At 45.8% G+C, this 27,738-nt stretch overlaps 2 protein-coding genes across 3 annotated transcripts in view; one reads left to right on the plus strand and one right to left on the minus strand.

Annotated features, from left to right (window-relative positions):
- The window catches only part of etfa (electron transfer flavoprotein subunit alpha), a 226,477-nt gene that overhangs the window by 61,322 nt on the left and 137,417 nt on the right, over positions 1–27,738 (minus strand). The window lies entirely within an intron of this gene.
- Positions 601–21,492, plus strand: isl2a (ISL LIM homeobox 2a). Of its 2 annotated transcripts, none has more exons than XM_055662539.1 (6): positions 601–766; positions 1,041–1,230; positions 1,707–1,963; positions 3,132–3,418; positions 7,128–7,295; positions 20,657–21,492. In XM_055662539.1, the coding sequence occupies exons 1-6, from the start codon at positions 673–675 to the stop codon at positions 20,771–20,773; spliced, it is 1,113 nt and encodes a 370-aa protein (XP_055518514.1). In that variant the 5' UTR covers positions 601–672; the 3' UTR covers positions 20,774–21,492. The 2 variants fall into 2 exon arrangements, with proteins under 2 accessions (XP_055518514.1, XP_055518515.1); XM_055662540.1 differs by having other exon boundaries at positions 3,135–3,418.

Raw genomic sequence — 27,738 nt, forward strand, 5'->3', positions numbered from 1 at the left:
AAACACACACTCACATCAAAGTCAATAATCTAAGGGATTCTAGTGGAAATATTCCAATTGAAGTCACTCACGTGCTTTCGCTTTTTCTTCGGGGGAAACATTGACCTAATAGGCAGAGATTCGACATCTCCTCAAATCGCTTACATACGAACGGCTGCAAATAAGCGCTTAGTTTTAGTCATGTACAACACAACAAAAGGCAGTGCTCCTGGAATTTTAAAGACACAAGTATTTTTTTTTTCTCTCTGTCCCTGCTGATTTTAAGATGGTTTAATGTCGGCCTAATATAAAATGTAAAAAGTTCTTCTTGGCAAAGGTCGGAATACCTGGAAGATGGGTTGGTAAATGCTGGCTATCGCATAGTAATTGTGGCGTGTAGGGTCCGACGAGCTACTTACTCCTCCTGTTATTGTTACTAAAGGGGGCGAGTTGATACTTTTTTTGATACTTTTTTTGATACACGCCGAGTTCTGGCCAATGGGGATGCTCCCTTCGGTCCTGCCTGCCATTGTGACGTCACCGCCCGAGCCTTGCGTGATGACGAAGAGGGGGCGTGGGTGGGCGAAGGGGGAGGGGAGACCCAACGTGAGGGACTGTGCAGTTAACCCCAAATATTTGTTGTCAGGCATCCCAACAGTTTGCTCCTGATCTCTCACCGCAGTTTTAACACTTATGGTTGTTGGAATCGCTCTTTTATTCCCGTTCTGCATGGTGGATATTATTTTTAACTCACCTTTCCTCGGAAGTATGGGAGACCATTGCAAAAGTAAGTAGAAAATGCTAGCAAAAAAAAAGACAATTGGGCTGCATTTATTCAATGTGCTTCTATTTTGTTCCTCAATCACAAAAAATAAATAAATACATATATATATATAAATATATATATATATATATATATATATAAAACAAGCGCCCTTGTGCTGTCTAATTGCATGTTGCAATTGCTTGCTTCATTTGATTGTTTAGATGCTACTCCAGATTGAGATAAAAGTGCAAATTTGTTGCCAAGTTAATTTTCAGTGACTGTTTTCTGCTGTCAGGGAAGCATGGAGTAGCCCTGTGCGTAGGGTGTGGAAGTCAGATCCACGACCAGTACATCCTTCGTGTTTCCCCGGATCTTGAGTGGCACGCCGCGTGCCTCAAGTGCGCTGAGTGCAGTCAATACTTGGATGAAAGTTGCACTTGCTTCGTGAAAGACGGCAAGACTTACTGCAAAAGGGATTACATTCGGTGAGGAACAAAACAAAAAGATGACCTTTTAATCCACAAAAAAATAGAGAGAAAAAAAAGCAAAAAAAACACGGAATAAAGGGGGAAATGCAAGCTTTTTCAAAGCATGCCCGCGAAAATAAAACTAAACGAGATGCCTCGGATGACATTGCAACAGTTGGAATAGATAGGACCTGTTCAGAATTCCGCAGAACCCTTAGATCTGCAGCACACGCAGTGCACATTAATGCCAGCAATTTTAGCCATTGCAGTTTCACGGACTGGGTCGACGCATTTTGATCTTGCTGAATAGTTACTGACATAATGGTGAAGGATTTTTGTTTAAATTAACTGCCACTGTAGCTGGTTAGGTTGTAAAATTGTTTACTTGCAGTAACAAAATTAAGGAATGCTAAATGATTTTTTTCGTGTGTGTGTGTGTGTCCCCCATTGAAATTGAAATGTCTTATTTCTCCCCTCCACCCTCCCCATTGTAGGCTGTTTGGGACAAAATGTGCCAAGTGCAATCTGACTTTTAGTAAGAATGATTTAGTAATGCGGGCCCGGAACCGGGTCTATCACATCGAGTGTTTCCGCTGTGTGGCGTGCAGCCGGCAGCTCATCCCCGGCGATGAGTTCGCCCTCAGAGACGACGAGCTATTCTGCCGAGCCGATCACGATGTGGTGGAGAGGGGATCGGTCGGGGGAGACTCTCTCAGTCCTGAGCCGACCAGCAGGTCCCTCCAGATGGCAGGTAAAAAAAAAAAAATCATCTCCAGCCCAGACAGATTGCATGACCTGCAGCATAAATCTAATAAGCACATTTTTCAATTAGCAAAGAGGATTGGAGGTCTGGGGGAAAGTGTTTGAAGCTCTTGCACAATGCCTTGCCACAAATAAACCTCACACTGTGTGTCATTTAATCTACTCACTCCCTGTTAATTGTTTATTTGGTTTTGTACATAAGTTAAGGTATTTGATATCGAACGCGAGTTATTGCATCAAATTAGAATCTTCTATTCTAACAATAACCCCTCTTAAACGCGATTCAAACAAATGCATTTAAAGGAATCTTTACAACAGCAGCGGGAAAATTGACCAAACGGCTGGAAATTAGAGTATAAGAAGAGGAATAAATATGTATAATTGCAAACATAAAATATTTAATAAAAATATATCGGTTTTGTTTAATTAATTGAAGACAGCGTCAATTCGAACAACAAGTTAAACCGAGGCGGGAAGTGATCGAGATTCTCTCAATGTGTATTCATTCTATCAACACATATTGCAAATAATTAATAAGAGATTTATACAAGCCTTGAAAACGGATCAGTACCGATTGGATTTACAAACAAGCCAGGATTCAATAAATATATAAATACTTAATGATGCCAGATTCTGTTATGATTCGGGCTGTTTGCTTAAATCCAGGGCTCACAGTAACAACATTCAGGGCTCATAGTAACAAAATTCGAAGTTAATGGCAAATGTATTTCAATCATTTTATGTGTAATATACTGATCCTGTGCACACTAATATATTGCGCATAGTTTGTATGCAGTTAATCCAGGCTGGTCGCTATTTAAAATGTGTGCACGGAAAATGATAAGGCTTGTAATTGCAATAATCGAAATGAGAATAGGTGTATTCGTGTGAAATAAATTTTGGAGGGGACCACCAAGTCTAGAGTAGAGTTTGGAGTTACTCGCCCTTCTGATAGAACGGGAGCTAGATAGATGGGAGCTAAATTGTGGGATTTAGACTATCTGAAGTGTGTGTGTGTTGGGTAGGACGTTCAAGTTGACTTAATATTGGCCTGGCAAGAGCGGGTCTTATCAGGATGGACACATTGCTTTGTATAGAGGTCTAATCCGTGTGTGTGTGTGTGTGTGTGTCTCATGGTTCTGCCTCGTTGTTTGCAGCAGAACCCATTGCGGTCCGCCAGCCACCACTACGGTCTCACGTTCACAAGCAGCAGGAGAAGACTACCCGAGTGCGGACTGTGTTGAACGAGAAACAGCTCCACACGTTACGGACCTGCTACGGGGCCAACCCACGGCCGGACGCTCTGATGAAGGAGCAGCTGGTCGAGATGACCGGCCTGAGCCCCAGGGTCATCCGTGTCTGGTTTCAAAACAAACGCTGCAAGGACAAAAAGAAAACTATATTTATGAAACAGATGCAACAGCAACAAAACAGTGACAAAACCGTGAGTAATAGGGGCCACAAATAAACGAGAGAATCCTACTTGAAGTTAGAATTGGGAATTGAAGTTACTTGAAGTAGAATGGGAAGCTGAATTAAAATGAAACTTATCGAGGGACTGTGTGAAAAGGGAGTGGGTTTGTTACTAAAGAAATATACTTATATACTAAAGAATGGATTTATTCTTGTTTGGGGTCATATTTATTGGATTGAGAGTATTATTTAAATATATTTTGTGTTGCTGCAAGTAAGAAATTCAATTGTTTAAGAGGGAACTGCAGATGCTGGAGAATCGAAGGTTACACAAAAAAGCTGGAGAAACTCAGCGGGTGCAGCAGCATCTATGGAGCGAAGGAAATAGGCAACGTTTCGGGCCGAAACGTTGCCTATTTCCTTCGCTCCATAGATGCTGCTGCACCCGCTGAGTTTCTCCAGCTTTTTTGTGTAACCTAAGAAATTCAATTGTTCCGTTTCGGGACATATGACTCTTGACTCTTGAGTCTAAGGCTCCAAGTCGCTCAACGCCCCGTGTACAAGGAACACAGTCCCAGTCTCGATTAAAAGGAACTCAAAAACAAAAGTTCCATTGAACCACACGGTCTAACGGTTTTAAGTTTTTTTTTCTCTCTTCAAAGAAAACGTTTTAAATTAATGTAAATATCAAGGAAAGCTTAGCAAATGTGAATTGATTGGTAGGTAAATACTAAGCGGAAACGGGGTTAACTGGATATTTAAACAAAATGTTACATTTCTTAATCTAATAAAGAAAACCAGTTCCTGGTTTTTTTTTTAAATCATTCCATAACCGCAACGGAAGGTCACTTGTTTATTGAATGGGATTTTTTTTAAGGGGAGGCAAAACTCGACAGAGACACATTGCGCCCAAAAGTGGAAAGTCAATGATATGTTCATCGTTGTGGAGTGTGTAAAGACCAGAGTGGCCTTGGGGTGAGGGGGGGGGGGGGGGGGGGTGGGTGGGGGGGGGGGGGGGGGGGGGGGGGGGGGGGGGGGGGGGGGGGGGGGGGGGGGGGGGGGGGGGGAGGGGGAGAAAATAGAATTTCTGTGTCCATCACAGATTTCTTTACAGTGTAGTAATCTCAACACCTTGCGGCGGAGATTACACCAGTGCGTGCGGTTAGTTTAGAATGAATATCAGGGAAATGCAAGCAATCTTTAGCAGAGCTTGTTCATTTATTAGCGGGGGGAGGGCACAAACAAAGATGTCGTTCTAGTTAAGACTTGTACGAAGTAATCTGCTGAAATAACACACTTGATTCGTTGGGTCCCTGCTGCAAATATATATATTGTGTTATTTTAAATAAATGAGCGTTGGTGCGCCTGGGGGCAAATGAGGCAGCAATTTAGCGAGCGGCAGAGATTCAGCCTTTACCCGGAGCTAGTACAGTAACAGGAAATATCTCGGGGACTCAAAGCCCCGTGAACAGCATTATGTTGTAAATATGTGATATGATCAGATGGAGCCCGGTTGAAAGGCGTTCTGTCTCTCTTGCCCTCTCCCTCCCTCTCCCTCTCCCTCTCCCTTCTCCTCCTCTCCCTCTCCCCTCTCCCTCGCCCCCCCTCACCCCCCTATCATCCCCTCTCCCTCTCCTTCCCTCTTCCTCTCTACCCTCTCCCTCTCTCTCTCATCTCTCCCTCTCTCTCTCCCTCTCCCTCTCCCACTCCCTCCCCCTCCCTCTCCCTCTCACTCCCCTCTCCCTCTCCCTCCCCTCCCCCCTCTCCCTCTCTCCTCTCCCTCTCCCTCTCCCCTCTCCCCTCTCCCTCCCCCTCCCTCTCCCTCTCCCCTCTCCCCTCTCCCCTCCCCTCTCTCTGTCCCTCTCCCCTCTCTCCCCTCTCTCCCTCTCTCTCTCGTGTCTTGCTTATAGTCCATTAAAAGGACCGGCGTGCGTTTACTGCAGGAGAGGTGGTTTTATTGGGAATAAACAGTTTATTTAGACCGGCGCCACACACAGGAGAAAGGGGCCACGATTGTTATCCCCCTTGAACAAGCTGTATTATGTAACGCCCCCCTATCAGTCTGGGGAGCGGCTATCCTGAAATAGCTGCTAAATATATTTTCAGGGGGTTTATGAAATAATATTCAGCGCCTGTGAGTTGTGCTCTGTTTATATTGCAACCATAACATGTCTGTCACCGCAGTGTTGCTGGTGACCTCTATGTATCTAGAAGCAAACATCCCCAATCTCACAAGTAAATCAAATACCCTATACCTGTTTAATGAATGGTATTTATCAGACTAGAGATGTGGTCCTGAGCTACTATCTACCCCACTGTTGACCCTCGGACTATCTTTGATTGGACTATATCTTTAACAGAGGACAACAGAGGAATTTTGGTGCCTTCCCTCACAGTGGGAGCTTTGATCTCGCTGTGTGGGGATATCTATGTTAAAGTCTATCGTGTTTGTTTAAAAAAATGTTTTTTTAATTAGAAGCAAGTACAATGATGTAGTACATAAGTATCTAATACATAATGAGAGAATACAATTCATGTACAACTTCTATTTTCAAATTTAGCAGAATAGAACAGAAAATGATAGGTCAGGAGAAAAGAATATACCATAAGCCGTGGTGTTAGTTCGTGAGATAGTAAAGAAAGCCCAAAGAAAAGGTAGAAAGGGATAGAGTAGAAAAAAGAGAAGAAAAAGAAAAGACATGGAGGAACAGAAAGGAAATAACAATAAAGAGATTGAGAGAGATATACCTATTAAATATCTTTATCCACCTTTCACCCGGTTCTGAAACGTTTAATTTCTAAGCTTGTGTTGCACCATATGCTTGTAAACATTTGATAAAAGAAAACCAAATCATTAAGAATTGGTGTGTTTTGCCTAATGGGAGGAGTCTCATTTCTTCAAGATGTAACATTTCAGACATATTAGTTATCCACATTTTGAGCGTTGGTGTGGCTGTGAGCCTATTGTGTTGTGAGCTCTGTTTTATTCGTATGGGTGTATGGTGACCACACATTTCACTGTACCAATTGGTGTATGTGACAAATAAATGTATCTTGTCTTGTCACCCTAGATGTTATTCCCTGTATCATGCATCTGTACACTGTGGATGGCTCAATTGTAGTCAGTGTATTGTCTTTCTGCTGAATGGTCAGCACGCAACATAAGCTTTTCCCTGTACCTCGGTACACGTGACAATAAACTCAACTCAAACTCAGATCATTAGATGATTATATTGTCGTATATCACAAAATTCTTGAATCTTGTAGATTTTAAAACGTTGTATAATGCCGGGTGGGATGTGGAAAGATTATACAACGAGCCTGTGATTTTGTTCAAAGCATCCAATGTTTTAAATACGCAAGGGGTGAAACAGTTTAATGCACAAGTATGTAATGGCAATAGTCCCATCAAGGGGAGGGGGGATCTGGATGGTTTTTTATGATTTTAGTCTTAGTGGAAGGATAGTTGAATCGTAACAACACTTGCTCGGACTTTGCTGACTTTACCTTGCACTAAATGTTAGTCCCTTAACATGTATCTGTACACTGTGAATGGCTCTGATGTAATCATGTATTGTCTTTCTGCTGACTGGATAGCCCGCAACACGAGCTTTTCACTGTACCTCGGCACACGTGACAATAAACTAAACTAAATAATGTATTGAGATCTCCCCTTCCCTCTCGATGTGGAGGGGAGAGTTGTGATGAGGTTGGTCACTGTTGCCCTTGTCTTCCCACAGAGCCTGCAGGGTTTGACCGGGACCCCAATGGTGGCCGCCAGCCCCATCCGACACGACGGCTCCATGCAGGGCAACGCTGTGGAGGTCCAGTCGTACCAGCCACCTTGGAAAGCACTCAGTGAGTTTGCACTGCAGAGCGACCTGGATCAGCCAGCCTTCCAGCAACTGGTGAGTGTGGGCTCAAGCTGCAAGGAGGGAGGGTAAGGCTCGCTAATGCAAACCAGGTGAGCTTCTAACTACAGCTAGAGGGCTCGGTAAACAGCACATATATACTATGTGTGATGTATGCACAGCATGAGTGGCAGATACTGCATAAAATATCTTCAGGATATGTTCCTGTACGGTAAGAATGCACGGGTGAACATCTGGGAAGATCGTAGGGGAGGCTGGGTGGACTATAGTACCTTCCTCAACTTTGGTGCCACTGTGTTGTGTTGTGGTTATGTTGTGTCGTGGACTTCTGAGTTTGTCCTTTTTTTAATTTAAATTTTAATTTTAATACGTTTTATTTATTTATTATTTATTTTTATGATACTTGACTGAAAGGGAAATTAATTTTGTTGTCTCAAATATGAGATAATGACAATAAATTGAATACAACAATACAATTCGATACAAAAGTCTTGTCTATCGATCTGCATTTATAAAACGGCATCAAATATTTTTAGACTTATTATCAGATGCAGGGTTCTGAGATTCTAATATTTATGACTGTCAGATAAAATACAGGGCAATTTGTTTTCTGTTCTTGTAGATTCTTACTAGAGCCATCAGATTCAGATTCAGATTCAATTTTCAGATTCAATTTAATTGTCATTGTCAGTGTACAGTACAGAGACAACGAAATGCATTTAGCATCTCCCTTGAAGAGCGACATAGCAAACGATTTGAATAAATAATAATAAGTGTCCGGGGGGGGGGGGGGGGGGGGGTGATTGGCAGTCACCGAGGTACGTTGTTGAGTAGAGTGACAGCCGCCGGAAAGAAGCTGTTCCTCGACCTGCTGGTTCGGCAACGGAGAGATCTGTAGCGCCTCCCGGATGGTAGGAGGGTAAACAGTCCATGGTTGGGGTGAGAGCAGTCCTTGGCGATGCTGAGCGCCCTCCGCAGACAGCGCTTGCTGTCAACATCTATAACTGAGTGAAATTTTGAAGCCTTATAATGGGGGCAGCTTCACTTGACACCCAGCTTAAAATTAACTCGTCTGTTTTGCAAAGGAACAATATTTCTGCATAGTCGCAGTCTGTATCCCGTTTTATTCGAGGGCTAGTGGGAACTGGTTTAACCTCTGCGTTTCCTAATTTCTATTTATTTTACATAGAAGCATAGACATAGAAAATAGATGCCATTCGGCCCTTCGAGCCTGCACCACCATTCAACATGACCATGGCTGATCATCCAACTCAGTATCCCATCCCTGCCTTCTCTCCATACCCCCTGATCCCCTTAGCCACAAGGGCCACATCTAACTCCCTCTTAAATATAGCCAATGAACTGTGGCCTCAACTACCTTCTGTGGCAGAGAATTCCACAGATTCACCACTCTCTGTGTATAAAATGATTTTGTCCCTCTTATCCTTAAACTGTGACTGTGACTTAAACATTGACTGAGGTTGGGATAAGCAAGCAAGATCAATGTTTCGAATGGCTCCATAGCACAAACCAGTACCACAGGCATGTCTGCATTCTCTCCATACCCCCTGATCCCTTTAGCCACAAGGGCCACATCTAACTCCCTCTTAAATGTAGCACAAATATTTGCACAAAGGTGTGGTGAGTGCCTGGAACTCCCTGCAGTGGGTGGTGGTCGAGGCAGGTACAATAGTGGCATTTAATGGGCGTTTGGACAGGCACATGGACATGCAGGGACTTGGAAGGATATGGGGTCTGTGCAGGTTGATAGGAGACGGCTTCATGTTCAGCATGGACATGGTGGGCCGAAGGGCCTGTTGTAAAATGTTCTATGTTGCTTTTGGTATCAATGGAGCCATTACTTGGAGGTAACTCTGTAGAGGTCGCATGTTCTAGTGCAGGGTGTGGGGAAACGCGTTTGTATGTTTGAGGAGGTATCCTCCCTTGACCCCAACACCGTGCCATGTTGCCAGGCACTTGTCACAATAATCTCTAACAGTGGGTACACAAAAATGCTGGAGAAACTCAGCGGGTGCAGCAGCGTCTATGGAGCGAAGGAAATAGGTAACGTTTCGGCCCGAAACCCTTCGGGTTTCGAACCGAAACGTTGCCTATTTCCTTTGGGTTTTGGCCCGAAACGTTGCCTATTTCCTTCGCTCCATAGATGCTGCTGCACCCGCTGAGTTTCTCCAGCACTTTTTGTCTACCTTCGATTTTCCAGCATCTGCACAGTTCCTTCTTAAACAATCTCTAACAGTGGTTCCATCTGACATTATCACATCATGGGCATATAATGTGTGTGTGTGTGTGTGTGTGTGTGTGTGTGTGTGTGTGTGTGTGTGTGTGTGTGTGTGTGTGTGTGTGTGTGTGTGTGTGTGTGTGTGTGTGTGTGTGTGTGTGTGTGTGTGTGTGTGTGTGTGTGTGTGTGTGTGTGTGTGTGTGTGAGTGTGTGTGTGTGGGTGTGTGTGTGTGTGTGTGTGTGTGTGTGTGTGTGTGTGTGTGTGTGTGGGTGTGTGTGTGTGTGTGCATGTGTGTGTGTGAGTGTGAGTATGTGTGTGTGTGTGTGTGTGTGTGTGTGTGTGTGTGTGTGTGTGTGTGTGTGTGTGTGTGTGTGTGTGTGTGCGCGCGCACACGCGCGCGCGTGCGTGCGTGTGTGTGCGTGCGTGCGTGTGTCTAATAGTATACACCTCAGCATGGACTGCCCTGGAATCATTAATGAAGAGGACCCACATATACAGAAGCACAAGCCCATGCCCATACACTCTCTATAGTCCCTGGGCAGAAAGGTTCACACCCAGTGCTCATCGGATCCACAGTCCAAGCTCTGCCTCATTTGGACACCATGGGGTTGGGTTTGGAGAATAGGCAACATAATGCCCATCATCACTGTGTCCCTCGGTCCAACTTGCCCACTCCGGCCAACATGTCCCAGCTACACTAGTCCCACCGGCCTGCATTTGATCCCTATCCCTCCAAACCAGTCCTATCCATGTACCTGTGTAACTGACATACTAACCAGGGACACAATACAATGCATTCACACCCAGACTGATTCCTGGGATGTCAGGACTGTCTTATGAAGAAAGACTGGATAGACTTGGTTTATACTCTCTAGAATTTAGGAGATTGAGAGGGGATCTTATAGAAACTTACAAAATTCTTAAGGGGTTGGACAGGCTAGATGCAGGAAGATTGTTCCCGATGTTGGGGAAGTCCAGGACAAGGGGTCACAGCTTAAGGATAAGGGGGAAATCATTTAAAACCGAGATGAGAAGAACTTTTTTCACACAGAGAGTGGTGAATCTCTGGAACTCTCTGCCACAGAGGGTAGTTGAGGCCAGTTCATTGGCTATATTTAAGAGGGAGTTAGATGTGGCCCTTGTGGCTAAGGGGATCAGGGGGTATGGAGAGAAGGCAGGTACAGGATACTGAGTTGGATGATCAGCCATGATCATATTGAATGGCGGTGCAGGCTCGAAGGGCCGAATGGCCTACTCCTGCACCTAATTTCTATGTTTCTATGTTTCTATGTCTGACCAACCCCTTCCCATCAGTATGACAGCTCAGAAATTATGAAAAAATGATTTAATTCACTGTAAATCGGTGCCCTTCAGTCATTATTTTCCAGCAGTCGGTAACCACAACCTACCCAATTCAGCAGATGTGGACACAAAATAGTGACGTAACTCAGCAGGTGCTTCTTCAAGGCCCAGAAAAGAAACGTCACTCATCCTTTTTCTCCAGAGATGCTGCCTGACTCGCTGACTTACTCCAGCACTTTGTGTCTATCTTTGATACAAACCCTCATCTGCAGTTCTTTGTTTCTGCGCATTCCAGCAAATAGTTTTGATAAGTGATTGTTAGGAGATGCAGGATTTAAATGGGTACTGCATGGAACCTCCATATTAGAAACATTTTCAATATTTAAATATAATATTCGAAAATTTATGGTCATTATCTGTCAGCAGCCCATTCACAAAAAAAAATATATATATATATACACAGTTAATAATGAGACATTTTATGCAGTGTGTACAGAGAGGTTATGATGTATATAGTTATGTTAATGCTTTTCTTTGTATCTGTAAATTATCAAAATTATTAATATGTATATGTAGACTATTTCCAAATATGTAGGAAGGAACGCCGGGTGCTGGTTTGCACCAAAGATAGACACAACAGTGCTGGCTCGAAGGGCCGAATGGCCTCCTCCTGCACCTATTTTCTATATTTTCTATGTAAAATGCTGGAGTAACTCAGCGGGGCAGCATCCCTGGAGAGAAGGAATGGGTAACGTTTTGGGTCTGGTCTGAAGAAGGGTCTCGACCAGAAGCATTACCCATTCATTCTCTCCAGAGATGCTGCCTGTCCCGCTGAGTTACACCAGCATTTTGTGTCTATCTTCAGTAATTCCAAATATATTTGGAATGTGTCTTCATAGAGAACATAGCAAGCACAGTGGAGGAACAGGCCCTTCTGTCCACAATGTTAGTGCAAAACATGATGCCAAGATAATCTAATCTTCTCTGTGTATATAAGATCCATATCCCTTCATTCCTTGCTCTACGATCAGACAGAAAGCTTTAAAACATCTTCAGATGAAAGTTCAGAGAGAAGTGCAACAAATCCCAATCATAGCATCTAACAATGTAGGTGGGGCTGCATTTAGTGTCAGGTCAACTTCATGGGCTTGCAAATGGCCTTTCCCATGGCCATACCATGTTCTTGTTCACCATCGGCATCAAGAATTCTATCATTCTTCCCCACAATTCGGGTGGCACGGTGGCGCAGCGGTAGAGTTGCTGCCTTATGCCCCTGTCTGTCCCACTTAGGAAACCTGAACGGAAACCTCTGGAGACTTTGCGCCCCACCCAAGGTTTCCGTGCGGTTCCCGGAGGTTGCAGGTGGTTGCCGGAGGTTGCAGGTAGTGGAAGCAGGGAGGGAGACTGACAAAAACCTCCGGGAACCGCACGGAAACCTTGGGTGGGGCACAAAGTCTCCAGAGTTTCCTAAGTGGGACAGGGGCATGATGTTGCCAGAGACCTGGGTTCGATCCTGACGACGGGTGTTTGTCGGTATTGAGTTTGTACGTTCTCCCTGTGACCTGCGTGGGTTTTCTCCAAGATCTCTGGTTTCCTCCCACACTCCAAAAACGTACAGGTTTGTAGGTTCATTAGCTTGGTATAATTGTAAATTGTCCCCAGTGTGTGTGTGGGATAGTGTTTGTGTGCGGTGATCGGTGGTCAGCATGGACTCGGTGGGCTGAAGGGCCTGTTTCCTCACTGTATCTAAACTAGACTTAACAACACTCCATTGAAAACAGTCAACCACTGGGGTTGACTTGGGATCATTTGTGGGAGACAAACATCGCTCTCAGCAAAATATCCCAACATCCACATTGGAAAAGCATCCTCGAGTTAGACAATGGACAATAGACAATAGGTGCAGGAGTAGGCCATTCGGCCCTTCGAGCCAGCACTGCCATTCAATGTGATCATGGCTGATCATCCCCAATCAGTACCCCGTTCCTGCCTTCTCCCCTGACTCCGCTATTTTTAAGAGCCCTATCTAGCTCTCTCTTGAAAGCATCCAGAGAACCCGCCTCCACCGCCCTCTGAGGCAGTGAATTCCACAGACTCACCACTCTCTGTGAGAAAAAATTTTCCCCGTAGAGTTAGATAGAGCTCTAAGGGCTAGTGGAGTCAAGGGATCTGGGTAGAAGGCAGGAACGGGGTACTGATTGGGGACGATCAGCCATGATCACAATGAATGGTGGTGCTGGCTCGAAGGGCCGAATGGCCTCCTCCTGCACCTATTTTCTATGTTTCATGGGTTCTATGTTTCCTCGTCTCCGTTCTAAATGTCGTACTCCTTATTCTTAAACCGTGTGGCCCCTGGTCCTGGGCTCCCCCAACATCGGCAACATGTTTCCAGTTCCCACTGATTAACGGATGGGAGATAGAAGTACCTTCAGGACTCAGATGCTGATCTGTGAGGTTTCAGCAATAGTGCTGCAAGGCAGAGATGCAGGGGTTACGTACAGATGCCAAGAATGAATGTTTAACAGCCTCCATCCTCACTGTCTGCAGCAAATTCTTGGCATCTCGTGGCAGGGAAAGCTTCCAACTTAATAGACCTCTCCGAAACAAAAACTGTAAATCATCCCAACATTAATAAAGGAAAATAAATTGAGTTATGCTGCACAGGATGAAAGATGACCTCATTCCCAACTCCGCAGAGGGTCATGCCCCAAGTCGGAAGACCACTTGGTTGTCCAAACCTCCAACTTACCAAAAGAGATACGAAAGCCCTCAATGTCGATTCAAAGTTAGACACCGCAGTTGATGAGGGAATGAATGGTGACATTAGAAACATAGACATAGAAACATAGAAACATAGGTGCAGGAGTTCATTGGCTATATTTAAGAGGGAGTTAGATGTGGCCCTTGTGGCTAAAGGGTTCAGGGGGTATGGAGAGAAGGCAGGGATGGGATACTGAGTTGGATGATCAGCCATGATCATATTGAATGGCGGTGCAGGCTCGAAGGGCCGAATGGCCTACTCCTGCACCTATGTTTCTATGTTAGGTAATCAAAAGTGCTGGAGAAACTCAGCGGGTGCAGCAGCATCTATGGAGCGAAGGAAATAGGCAACGTTTCAGGGCCGAAATCCAAAGAAAATAGGTAACGTTTCGGGTCGAAACCCGAAGGGTTTCGGGACGAAACGTTGCCTATTTCCTTCGCTCCATAGATGCTGCTGCACCCGCTGAGTTTCTCCAGCACTTTTGTTTACCTAACATAGATTCGGCCCTTCGAGCCTGCACCGTCATTCGATATGACTGATCATCCATCTCAGTATCCCATCCCTGCCTTCTCTCCATACCCCCTGATCCCTTTAGCCACAAGGGCCACATCTAACTCCCTCTTAAATATAGCCAATGAACTGTGGCCTCAACTAACTTCTGTGATAGAGAATTCCACAGATTCACCACTCTCTGTGTACAAAATTATTTTCTCATCTCGGTCCCTCTTATCCTTAAACTGTGACTGTGACTTAAACATTGACTGAGGTTGGGATAAGCGAGCAAGATCAATGCTTCTAATGGCTCCATAGCACAAACCGGTATCACAGGCATGGCTGTAGATGGATAAATCACCCAATATAATTCGCCAAAGACACCTTTAGTTGGGGCATGTGGTCGACCCCGCAAAAGGCGAAGAAGTGGCTTATTTATTCGTCGATTGGAATTGAATGCATGAAGCAATTTGAAGAAATGTTTAAGAAGGAACTGCAGATGCTGGAAAATCGAAGGTAGACAAAAATGCTGGAGAAACTCAGCGGGTGCAGCAGCATCTATGGAACGAAGGAAATAGGTAACGTTTCGGTCCGAAACCCTTCGGGTTTCGAACCGAAACGTTGCCTATTTCCTTTGGGTTTTGGCCCGAAACGTAGCCTATTTCCTTCGCTCCATAGATGCTGCTGCACCCGCTGAGTTTCTCCAGCACTTTTGTCTACCTAATATAGAAACATAGACAATAGGTGCAGGAGTAGAGGCCATTCGGCCCTTCGAGCCTGCACCATTCGCCATTCAATATGATCATGGCTGATCATCCAACTCAGTATCCTGCACCTGCCTTCTCTCCATACCCCCTGATCCCTTTAGCCACAAGGGCCACATCTAACTCCCTCATAAATATATCCCCCCCCCCCCCCCACATCAGTCTGAAAAAGTGTTTTGGCCCGAAACGTTGCCTATTTCCTTCACTCCATAGATGCTTTCACATGAAGAAAGACTGGATAGACTCGGCTTGTACTCGCTAGAATTTAGAAGATTGAAGGGGGATCTTATAGAAACTTACAAAATTCTTAAGCAGTTGGACAGGCTAGATGCAGGAAGATTGTTCCCGATGTTGGGGAAGTCCAGAACAAGGGGTCACAGTTTAAGGATAAGGGGGGAATCCTTTAGGACCGAGATGAGAAAAACATTTTTTACACACAGAGAGTGGTGAATCTGTGGAATTCTCTGCCGCAGAAGGTAGTTGAGGCCACAGTTCATTGGCTATATTTAAGAGGGAGTTAGATGTGGCTAAAGGGATCAGGGGGTATGGAGAGAAGGCAGGTACAGGATACTGAGTTGGATGATCATATTGAATGGCGGTGCAGGCTCGAATGGCCGAATGGCCTACTCCTGCACCTATTTTCTATGTTTCTATGCTGCTGCACCCGCTGAGTTTCTCCAGCACTTTTGTCTACCTACCATTTGAAGAAAGCCTAACATCCATCCACTCCAGGAGATGGAGGGGTATAGAAACATAGAAACATAGAAATTGAGGTGCAGGAGTAGGCCATTCGGCCCTTCGAGCCTGCACCAGCCATTCAATATGATCATGGCTGATCATCCAACTCAGTATCCTGTACCTGCCTTGCTCTCCATACCCCCTGATCCCTTTAGCCACAAGGGCCACATCTAACTCCCTCTTAAATATAGCCAATGAACTGGCCTCAACTACCCTCTGTGGCAGAGAGTTCCAGAGTATCAACTAACCCATCAACTGATCAGCACAGATTAGGTGTTTAGTTTAGTTTAGGGATACAGCGTGGAAACAGGCCCTTCGGCCCATCGTGTCCATGCCGACCATCCATCACCCGTTCACTCTCGTTCTACTTTCCTCATCCACTCCCCTGCACACTAGGGGTAATTTACAGAGGTCCAAGTAACCTGCAAACCCAGCAGGACTTCGTGATGTGGGAGGAAACCGGAGCACCTGGAGAAAACCCAAGAGGTCACTCCCAGGGAGAACGTGCAAACTCCCCACAGGCACAGCACCCGAGGTCAGGATTGAACCTGAGTCTCTGGAGCTGTGAGACAGCATCTCTGCCAGCTGCACCACTGTCAGATGCAATATAAATTGTATATATTTCTGCATACATATATTTATATACAGGATACACTGACAACATTCCTCCACAATAGTGTAACTGGCAATATATATCTGTAGTATGAAGAATGTGCAGTATATATATGTACGTTGTATAAACTTGTGAGCCGTATCCCCCAGTACAATAATATTTCTGAATGGTGTGTGGTTGTAAACATGTAGCAGCATTTATAATCTCTGTGTCATGTCAGTAAAACCTCCTAAAGTCAAGGCATTGCTTCCAGCATTGTTGTTTTAAGGAAGTGTTTTGGTTGCCTTGGGCATTCGCCAAGACACTGAATGCAGATGCTGGTTTAAATCGAAGGTCGACACAAAATGCTGGAGTAACTCAGCGGGACAGGCAGCGTCTCTGGAGAGAAGGAATGGGTCGTGACGTCATTGAATCTGAAGAAGGGCCTCGACCCGAAACATCACCCATTCCTTCTCTCCAGAGATGCTGCCTGGCCCGCTGAGTTACTCCAGCTTTTTGTGTCTACACAGGATGAAGTCCTATGTTCTTTTAGGGTGATGGGAAGTGCCTCAGAATAGGAACTCACCTACAATTTTCTGGTTCGGTACTTCCTCAGCACCGCATTATGTATCAAAATGAACAATAGGTTGAATTCTGGAGCAACAGGGAGACTCACATGAAACGGAAAGCGGATAGAGATGTCGGGGCAAGTTCGTGCAGATTTTGCTGAGATACGCAGCTTCTGACAATCTTTACTGTCAACCCTTGTGTTACATTAGAGCCAGTACCGGACATTAACCCTGAGAGAAATCACAGATCAAGCAACAAAGATTGAGTTACGGAATAGATATTTGCTCTTACAGAATTTCCATGGGGCGAAAAAGAAAAAACGAAAAATGCAAAAGGAATAACAATTGTCTCAATTTTGGTTCAAGGGATTGTGTGATGGAAAATCACGATGCAGGCTCTATCCCCCAGGGGCGCAACGCTTCCGTGACATGTGGGTGTAGAATTAGAGAGTTACATGGCAGGGAAACAGGCCCTTCGGCCCAACCCGGCCATGCCGACCAAGATGCCCATCTAAGCTAAAGTCCCATTTGCCTGCGATTGGCCCATCGCTCTAAACCTTTCCTGTCCATACATCTGTCCATGTACCTGCCTCAACTACAGTACTTCCTCTGGCAGCTTGTTCTATATACCCATATCTCTTGTAGAAACGTACAAACTCTTATAGAAACGTACAAAATTCTTAAGGGGTTGGACAGGCTAGATGCAGGAAGATTGTTCCCGATGTTGGGGGAAGTCCAGAACTAGGGGTCACACAGTTTAAGGATCGTCCAATTGGCCTTCAAACTTGTATGTCTTTGGAGTGAGGGAGGAAACTGGAGGGGTCGGAGAAAACCCACGCAGGTCACGGGGAGAATGTACAAACCTCGTACAGACAGCGCCCGTTAGTCAGGAACGAATCTGGGTCCCTGGTGCTTTAAGGCAGCAACTCTACTGCTGCACCACTGTGCTGCCAATGTATATCAAAGGTGTGATGACATACAACTAGTGTGTACAGGTGATCGATGGGCAACATGGCCTGTTTCCATGCTGTATCTCAAAAACAAACGAAACCTTTTTTTTAGTTTCTTTCCTACCTGTCACATTTATCTTTATATCAAAAAAAACCCAATTTTTCACTCACTCTGCCTGGTTTGACATTGAATTCATTCCTCTCTGGGGCTGAGTCGTCCCAACTCCTCGAGTTCCACATGTTCTGTGGGGAGAGCGCTGGGCTTTGTTTTTCGAGTGAGCTGAGAGGAACCATTCTGTCGATAGCAAGTGTAATGAATAGTGTGTAAAACATGTACATTGTTTACAGTCCAATATCAATCACATCACATAATGGAAGATATTGGTAAGAGTTGAATGAGCTTAGACTGTGCCTTTCTCCATTTACAATGGACAATGGACAATAGATGCAGGAGTAGGCCATTCGGCCCTTCGAGCCAGCACCGCCATTCAATGAGATCATCCGCAATCTGTACCCCGTTCCTGCCTTCTCCCCATATCCCCTGACCACTATTTTTAAGAGCCCTATCTAGCTCTCTCTTGAAAGCATCCAGAGAACCGGCCTCCACCAGGCAGAGAATTCCACACACATTTAGGACGTTTAGTTTGTAGAGATGCAGCATGGAAACAGGCCTTTTGGCCCACGGATTTCACACCGACCATTAATCACCCATTCACGATAGTTTTCCCTTATCCCACTTTTTCATCCACTCCCCTACACATGCGGGGAATATTCACAGTGGCCAGTTAAGCTACAAACCCGCACGGCTTTAAGATGTGGGGGGAAACTGGAGAACCCGGAGACAATGCAAGTGGCCACAGGGAGAACGTGGAAACACCACACACGGACAGCGCCCGATGTCAGGATCGAACCCGGGTCTCTGGCGCTGTGAGGCAGCAGCTCTGGGTGGGGTTTAGATGGAGGCTTTCTTCATTATAACAGAGTGTGTCTTTCCCCCAACATCCTCGCCCCAGATTCTCCCTTTAGTCTTTGAGAAGTGAAGCAGTCAGAATATAGACAATAAAAATATCTAAACGTGGCCACGAGGAGAAGACAAATCTAGTTGTGGATAGGGGGGGAATCGGGGCAAGAGGCTTCACCTCAAGGAGACACAGTCTCGGGTGACAGCTACTGCACATGCCTTAGGACAAGGGGTCACAGCTTAAGGATAAGGGGGAAATCCTTTAAAACCGAGATGAGAAGAACTTTTTTCACACAGAGAGTGGTGAATCTCTGGAACTCTCTGCCACAGAGGGTAGTTGAGGCCAGTTCATTGGCTATATTTAAGAGGGAGTTAGATGTGGCCCTTGTGGCTAAGGGGATCAGGGGGTATGGAGAGAAGGCAGGTACGGGATACTGAGTTGGATGATCAGCCATGATCATATTGAATGGCGGTGCAGGCTCGAAGGGCCGAATGGCCTACTCCTGCACCTAATTTCTATGTTTCTATGTTTCTATGTCTATGCCTTGAGTTTGGGGATTTGCCACTAGATATTTAATTAAGGATCCAGCACCAAAGCCTATTAACTATTTATCCGTTCTTAGACATGGCTTTCTTTATGCTTAACATTGAAGGATGCAGGCGATTAAAATCAACTTTAAATAATACATTTAGTGGCTTAGCTAATGCGTCGTTCTTGAGTATTTCCCCTCCCCTCTGTGAGTGAGTATTTGGTTTATTTAATCGAGAGGCTGCAATTGACTTTGAACATGTAACAGATGATGCAGGCATGTTAGCAGTGTTTATTGTGTTCACTCCAGGTGTGCCTGTAGGTTTACTATCTGACTTAAAACGTGTTAAGTATATAATTTGTGAGTCCAAATGACTCTCGTAAAACAAGGGGAAGTGATCAGTTAACAGGGGCTTTAATATTCCATGGCTGCTTCTTTGTTCAATTACCTGTGAACACTCTGGATTTTAACAGCGCCTGCACGCTTTTTATGATACACAAGCCACATGCTCCAAGAATACCAGGGTGATCTTATAGAGAGAGGAGTGTGTATAAGATCGAGACGGGAATAGATAGGGTGAATGCACAGTTTTATGTTTAAGAAGGAACTGCAGATGCTGGAAAAATCGAAGGTTGACAAAAATGCTGGAGAAACTCAGCGGGTGAGGCAGCATCTATGGAGCGGAGGAAATAGGCAACGTTTCGGGTCGAACCCCAAAGGAAATAGGCAACGTTTCGGGTCGAAACCCAAAGGGTTTCGACCCGAAACGTTGCCTATTTCCTTCGCTCCATAGATGCTGCTGCACCCGCTGAGTTTCTCCAGCATTTTTGTCTACCTACTATAACAACATGGATAGAACAGGGAATATGTAGGAAGGAACTCCAGATGCCTGTTTACACTGAAGACAGACACAAAGTGCTGGAGTAACTCAGCGGGACAGGCAGCATCTCTGGAGGGAAGGAATGGGTGACGTTTCGGGTCTAGTGATAGACTAGAAAATAGGTGCAGGAATAGGCCATTCGGCCCTTCGAGCCTGCACCCGTCATTCAATATGATCATCCAACTCAGTACCCCACCCCTGCCTTCTCTCTCCATGCCCCCTGATCCCTTTATCCACAAGGGCCACACCTCAGATTCAGATTCAGATTCAATTTTAATTGTCATTGTCAGTGTACAGTACAGAGACAACGAAATGCATCACCTAAACTTGACTTGACTAACTCCCTCTTAAATATAGCCAATGAACTGTGGCCTCGACTACATTCTGTGGCAGAAAATTCCACAGATTCACCACTCTCTGTGTGGAAAAAATGATTTTCTCATCTCGGTCCTAAAAGACTTCCTTCCCCATTATCCTTAAACTGTGATATGGGCCAGTGGGACACATTTGGAACTCGGACGTTTCTCTGCATAGATGCTGCTGCACCCGCTGAGTTTCTCCAGCTTTTTTTGTGTACCTTTGTTTCTCTGCCGCCTGACTCTTGCTGTTTCCCCGCAGGTATCTTTTTCGGAATCGGGTTCCTTGCCGAACTCGTCTGGAAGTGATGTGACCTCCCTGTCCTCGCAGTTACCGGACACCCCGAACAGCATGGTGCCCAGCCCGGTGGATACGTGAACAAGAGCGAGTTGCCCCCGGGCCCGGACGCCGCATGTTCCCACATAAAACCCCGCATGAACAGAGCGAATCTCCGGGCAACAACAACGACCGCTCCCCCCCCCACCCCCGGGCTATGGGGGTTTGTTTTCTACACGCATCTCCCTCTCTGCAGGAGGAGAAGGTTCGCAAAGACTGCCAAACACCAAGATTTAAAAAAAACCCGCACATGGATTTTTGTTCTTTTGAAAAAAAAAACTGCCATCGCTCAACTCACGAGTTGTAAATATTTTACATCGAAGCCAAAATTAGGTTTTTAGGACTCGAGACAACGGTGAAAAAAAAGAGGAGAGAGAGAAAGGGGGCATCGTCGGACGGGGCGAGAAGGGGAAATGGATGTTTTAATTGATGCACAAGGCTGTTGGGACTTAACTTCTCTCGACTCTGGCTGGAAAAAGTTTTGCTGCTCGTCGGAAGTTGTGAGAACGGGGTGTCTCTCACCGAGTTCCCCCACTCCCCCCACACACACACACACACACACTCTCCACCCACCCCTTGAGTTTCAGCCCCTCTCTCACTCGGCGCCCATCCCTAGAGAGAGAGAGACAGAGACAGAGACAGAGACAGAGAGAGACTCCCCCCCCCACACACTCTCCACCCAACCCTTGAGTTCCAACCCCTCTCTCACTCCACCCATCCCTCGAGAGAGACAGAGAGGGAGACAGAGACAGAGAGAGACCCCCCCCCCCACACACACACACACACAACCCCTCTCCACCCAACCCTTGAGTTTCAGCCCCCCTTGAGTTCTCTCTCACTCCACCCATCCCTCGAGAGAGAGACAGAGAGGGAGAGAGACTCCCCGCTCCTTATACATTCACCTTGTTTAAAACAGCATGACTGGAAACATATAAGAATATAATTGTCGATTCCCCTCCACCCATCCCCGGAAAATACTTGTTGTAAAATATATATGTACCCATGTCAACGGTGGTGAGACCACACACCCCCCACCCCCACACCCACCTTAACGGAGTAAATTATTGCTATTTATTGTAAGAACCGCGATTTAAACTGGGATTAAAATATTTGATCTTAATAAAGAAATTAATTGTCAACGGTGCTAGTTATGGGTTGTGTTAGAAGGTTGGAAAACCCCCCGCACGGTGCTGGAGTAACTCCGCAGGTTAGGCGGCGTCTCTGGAGAGAAGGAACGGGTGATGATTCGGGTTGAGACACCTTCTTCAGACTAGTACAGTGCCGGCACTGGTTTTTTTTTACAGCGGCTAGCGTTTACTCAACCCGATTGAACCCCGACTGGTTCACGTGTGGGTAAGAAATGCAGATGCTGTTTAAGAAGGAACTGCAGATGCTGGAAAATCGAAGGTAGACAAAAGTGCTGGAGAAACTCAGCGGGTGCAGCAGCATCTATGGAGCGAAGGAAATAGGCAACGTTTCAGGGCCGAAATCCAAAGGAAATAGGTAACGTTTCGGGTCGAAACCCGAAGGGTTTCGGGCCGAAACGTTGCCTATTTCCTTCGCTCCATAGATGCTGCTGCACCCGCTGAGTTTCTCCAGCACGTTTGTTTACCTAACATAGATACATAGGTGCAGGAGTAGGCCATTCGGCCCTTCGAGCCTGCACCCGCCATTCAATATGATCATGGCTGATCATCCAACTCAGTATCCCATCCCTCCCATCTCTCCATACCCCCTGATCCCTTTAGCCACAAGGGCCACATCTAACTCCCTCTTAAATATAGCCAATGAACTGTGGCCTCAACTACCTTCTGTGGCAGAGAATTCCACAGATTCACCACTCGCTGTGTGAAAAAAAAAAATTCTCATCTCGGTCCTAAAAGACTTCCCCCTTATCCTTAAACTGTGACCCCTTGTTCTGGACTTCCCCAGCATCGGGAACAATCTTCCTGCATCTAGCCTGTCCAACCCCTTAAGAATTTTGTACGTTTCTATAAGATCCCCCCTCGATCTTCTAAATTCTAGCGAGTACAAACCCAGTCTATCCAGTCTTTCTTCATATGAAAGTCCTGACATCCCAGGACTGCAGATGCTGGTTTAAACCGAAGATAGACACAAAAAGCTGGATTAACTCCGCGGGACAGGCAGCATCTCTGGGGAGAAGGAATGGGTGACGTTTCGCGTCGAGAGACCCTTCTTCAAAGTCCTTTGCCCATCCACAGTAGAAAGTCATAGACAATGAAACAGAGACAACGCCAGCTACAATATGACGCCGTGTTTATTAACAAGCGACTGATCCTTGCAGTTACAGGACTCTGAGCGGAAGAGTTTTTTAACGTCCAAGTTGTGGGTCCTTGGGGGACTGCTGGAAATGACAGACGATTTGCAAACAGGAGGTTGAGAAACGCCACTGCGATTTCCCAGTTAAACGCTCACTGTTACACGGGCCGGCTTGGTTGTAAATCAGCGGGGAATATTTATAGGTGACAACTCGGTCGGGTCAATGAGACACGGCAGGGTAGCAGCCCCGCGCGTCCACCGTACAGTATCTACGCTGCAATTAACACATTAAGATTAATGCATGCAGAGGTTATAAAAGGAGTTGCTTACCACACAGGCCGAGCGTTAGCACAGGCCGCCCTCCACTCCAGTAGGAAATATCAATCATATAACTTCACTTGCAGGCAATGTATTTTTAGACGGGAGATAGACACAAAAAGCTGGAGTAACTCAGCGGGTCAGGCGGCGCCGTCTTTGCAGAGAAGGAATGGGTGACGTTTCGGGTCGAGACCCTTCTTCAGACCCATTCCTTCTCCCCACAGATGCTGCCACCTGTCCCGCTGAGTTACTCCTGCATTTTGTGTCTACCTTCGGTTTAAACCAGCATCTGCAGTTCCTTCCGACATATTTATAGAACGACTCCACTGAACACATGCCCGCTGATTTTGTTTGTTTTTCCACACGTATTATATATAGCTGTAATATATGTTACATGTGTGTGTGTGAGTGTGTGAGTGTGTGAGTGTGTGTGTGTGTGTGTGAGTGTGTGTGTGTGTGAGTGTGTGTGTGTGTGAGTGTGTGTGTGTGTGAGAGTGAGTGTGTGTGTGTGTGTGTGAGAGTGTGTGTGTGTGTGTGTGTGTGTGTGTGTGTGTGTGTGTGTGTATGTGTGTGAGTGTGTGTGTGTGTATGTGTGTGTGTGTGTGTGTGTGTGTGTGTGTGTGTGTGTGTGTGTGTGTGTGTGTGTGTGTGTGTGTGTGTGTGTGTGTGTGTGTGTGAGTGTGAGTGTGTGAGTGTGTGTGTGAGGGGGGGTTTGGTCCAGGTAAATATTTACTAAATGTTACGCATAGTTGGGTCAGATTGTTACCATCGGTGGGAATGCGATACATGAATTTGAATTCCCTTCTTCTGTGACAAATAACTGGGATCAAGTGTCCACTGCATCTTGGTCTCACGTTCATTGAAAACAGACACGGTCCTTTCTGGCCGCGCTAGGAGCTGTCAGATACTCTATCCCCCACAAACAATAATGTTGGATTCCATTTCACTTTCCACAGGGATCGCGGATAAACTAAACCATTCGTTGGCAAATTGGTGAATTTCACATCCGTTAATTATCATTTTTTAAACATCGAAACTAATCTCACCCCAAAGTGCTTTATAAAATTTTACGCGATTCACAATATTTTTTACCAACCTGGGTGAGGCATAAAAAATAATTTCAGCCTTACCGGACCTTGCCATTTCTAATAATGGCATGACTTAAATCGGCTTCATTCTCAGTTGTAACCAAAGATAACCATATAACAATTACAGCACGGAAACAGGCCATCTAGTCCGTGCCGAACACTTACTCTCCCCTAGTCCCATCTATCTGCACTCAGACCATAACCCTCCATTCCTTTCCCGTCCATATACCTATCCAATTTATTTTTCAATGATAAAATCGAACCTGCCTCCACCACTTCCACTGGAAGCGCATTAGATATTAGATCTTTGGTTGTAACTAATATAATATATTGCATAAAAGGACACAAGGTGCGGGAGTAACTCAGCGGCTCAGGCAGCATCAGAGAACATGGATTGTTGACGTTTTTAGTCGGGATCCTTCTTCAGTTACTCCAGCACTTTGGGTCTTTTTTTTGTTGTAAACCGGCACCTGCAGTTCCTTGTTTGCATATTGTATATAGCATCGTGTAGAAGAATTAAATACAGAATTCGTGTTTTCTAATGTCCTACAATTGGGGTGGGCGTTCGCGTTAACTCCCATCAGGATGCCTTCAGTCAACCTTAATGCTGTGATTTGGGGACTTTTGTAAAATGTGTAAGTTTTCCTGTTTGTTTTTCGGTATTGGGTGAGCTCGGCTTTCATCCCCCCCCGAACAAAAAGTAAACATGACAAAAGGTGTTCGCCGGGTTAGTTCACCCATGGAGGCGGTAGGCGGTACACAGCCTCGGCGCGACCCCGTCTCCGCGAGCACATCCCGGGCAGAGTCCGGCACCTGCCCCGGGGCCGAACCCGAGAGGAGCTCTTGTCAAGGCTGCACACTATTGGGGCAGGTAATTGGGTTATAACAACACACACACACACACACACACACAAACACACACACACACACACACACACACACACACACACAATACATCACACAGACACGCACGCACACAGATACACACACACACACGCATTACATACACACACCCACACATTACACACGCATACATATCCACACAACACATACATCTACACACACACACATAACACATACATCACACACACACATCACACACACACACACACGCACACACACACACACCTACACACACACACACACACGCATACACACACGCACACACACACACGCACACACACACACACACACGCATACACACACACACACACACATACACCTACACACACACACACACACACACACACACACACACACACACACACACACACACACACACACACACATACACATACACACATACACACACACACACACACACACCTACACACACACACACACACACACACACACACACACACACACACACACACACACACACACACACACACACACACACACACACACACACACACACACACACACACACACACACACACACACACACAACACCTGCGGCATTCGGAGGTTTTTTTCACTCCATGTTCGGTTTCCCAGCGAGACTCTTTGACATTGAGCGTTGGTAAAGAACCGCAAGCCAGCCTTCAACTAGCGCCCGGCCTCCCGGTGTAGGAGAAGATGGAGTGAGTGAGTGAGGTGAGGAGACTGTGACTGTAACCCTGGTCACAGCTTGACACGGTCTTGTTCTGGGACACAACTAGGGTCTGGATCCTTCATCGTCTCTGCACTTCAACCACATTTTCTTCAAGAAACCACGTCTCATATTCCACACTGCATCTCCCTGCGTTACACGGCGCTCCCCGGCCTTTTAAAACGGAGCCCATTTTACTCGCCACAGTTCAAATACTTTTTTTTTTCAATGGCTTGGAAATTAACTATTTTATGTCGGAACGGGACAGGCAGGGCCTGGAGTTTCGGCAACATTTGCAATTTAATTTAAACTAACTTTAAATTAAATGTAGCCGGTGCCTTGGCATCAGGAGCAACGTTGAGTGATCTTTGGAAGATCGGGAGCTAACACACGAAATAAATTAGATTTCGTGGAACTGGTGAACGGGTGCAGATTTAATGCGTTTTATGTGTGTATAATTTAGCCGAACAACGAAGACTCATTTATTATCTTCAACTTAATCTAGTAAACGCTTTATTATCTAAAATCATCGCGGTTTTTTTTTTTGTTGGTGACATCTCAAATTAATATAAAGTGAATATGAACAGATTCATGCTCTAGTGGTGTCAGAGATTCTCAGACTCACACACACAGTGGATATAAAACTCGCAGCAGCGTGCAGATCAAATGTGTTGCACCCAGTTTGAATAATGTCTCATTATCAATTATCACCCCGGTTGTGATGGCCATTGTCATTATATACGTTGTGGCGGCCTGTGGTATGAATATCGATTCCTCTAACTTCAAATAGCCCCTTCATCCCCCCCTCTCTCAACACCCCCCCCCCCCCCCCATTCGCACCAGTTTCTCGTTCTCACCTAGCAAACAGCCTATATCATCGTTACTTTTTTGAATATATTTAATTCATTTGTTCCATATCTCTCTACATCACTGTCCTCATCTCCCCTCTCCCCGACTCTCAGTTCTGAAGAAGGGTCTCGATCCGAAACGTCACCCATTCCTTTCCCTCCAGAGACGCTGCCTGACCCACTGAGTTACTCCAGCGCGTTGTATCTCTCTCCCACACAAAACACATAGATAGCCAACTTCCCCGCTTCATTGGAAAGTCGGGATAGTTCTAAAGGTAAGTAGTAAGTTTGGCGGGTTCTAGTGGTTATATAAGGAGCCACAGCACGGAAACAGGCCGTTCGGCCCGCCGAGTAAGTGCGAACTATTTACACTCATCCTTTGTTTAAATTGTCCCCACACCCCCATCAACTCTATTAGTTCCCCTGGTTCCATAACACTATTTCAGTACTATAGTAACATTATAGTCTGCATCTGTGTGTATGTGCCTGTACATGTCAGTATCAGTGTGTCATCTATGTACACGGAGAGAGCGTGAGTTTCGTTGTGTTTGCGTGGACGCGATACAAACGCGTGGGCGTGAGGTTCCATTATTCCTGCACTCTCTTCCTGCGTTTGTATTCTGAATACTTCTTACTGCATAACTGCGTGTGTGTGTGTGCGTGTGAGAGAGAGTGGCAGAAACATAGAAACATAGAGGTGCAGGAGTAGATTCGAGAGCCTGCACCGCCAGAATATGATCAGGCGAGAGAGTATCCTGTACCTGCCTTCTCTCCATACCCCCTGAGCCCCTTAGATGGGCCACATCTAACTCCCTCTTAAATATAGCCAATGAACTGGCCTCGACTACCCTCTGGGGGGAGGAGGTTCTTCTCATCTCG

The sequence above is a fragment of the Leucoraja erinacea genome, chromosome 36 (assembly GCF_028641065.1).
Source record: "Leucoraja erinacea ecotype New England chromosome 36, Leri_hhj_1, whole genome shotgun sequence".
Classification (NCBI taxonomy): Eukaryota; Metazoa; Chordata; class Chondrichthyes; order Rajiformes; family Rajidae; genus Leucoraja; species Leucoraja erinaceus.

Coding starts and splice junctions, on each gene's coding strand:
- isl2a (XM_055662539.1), top strand. CDS start 673: ATGGTTGTTGGAATCGCTCTTTTATTCCCGTTCTGCATGGTGGATATT. Junction 767..1,040: donor TATGGGAGACCATTGCAAAA/GTAAGTAGAAAA, acceptor TTCTGCTGTCAG/GGAAGCATGGAGTAGCCCTG. Junction 1,231..1,706: donor TGCAAAAGGGATTACATTCG/GTGAGGAACAAA, acceptor TCCCCATTGTAG/GCTGTTTGGGACAAAATGTG.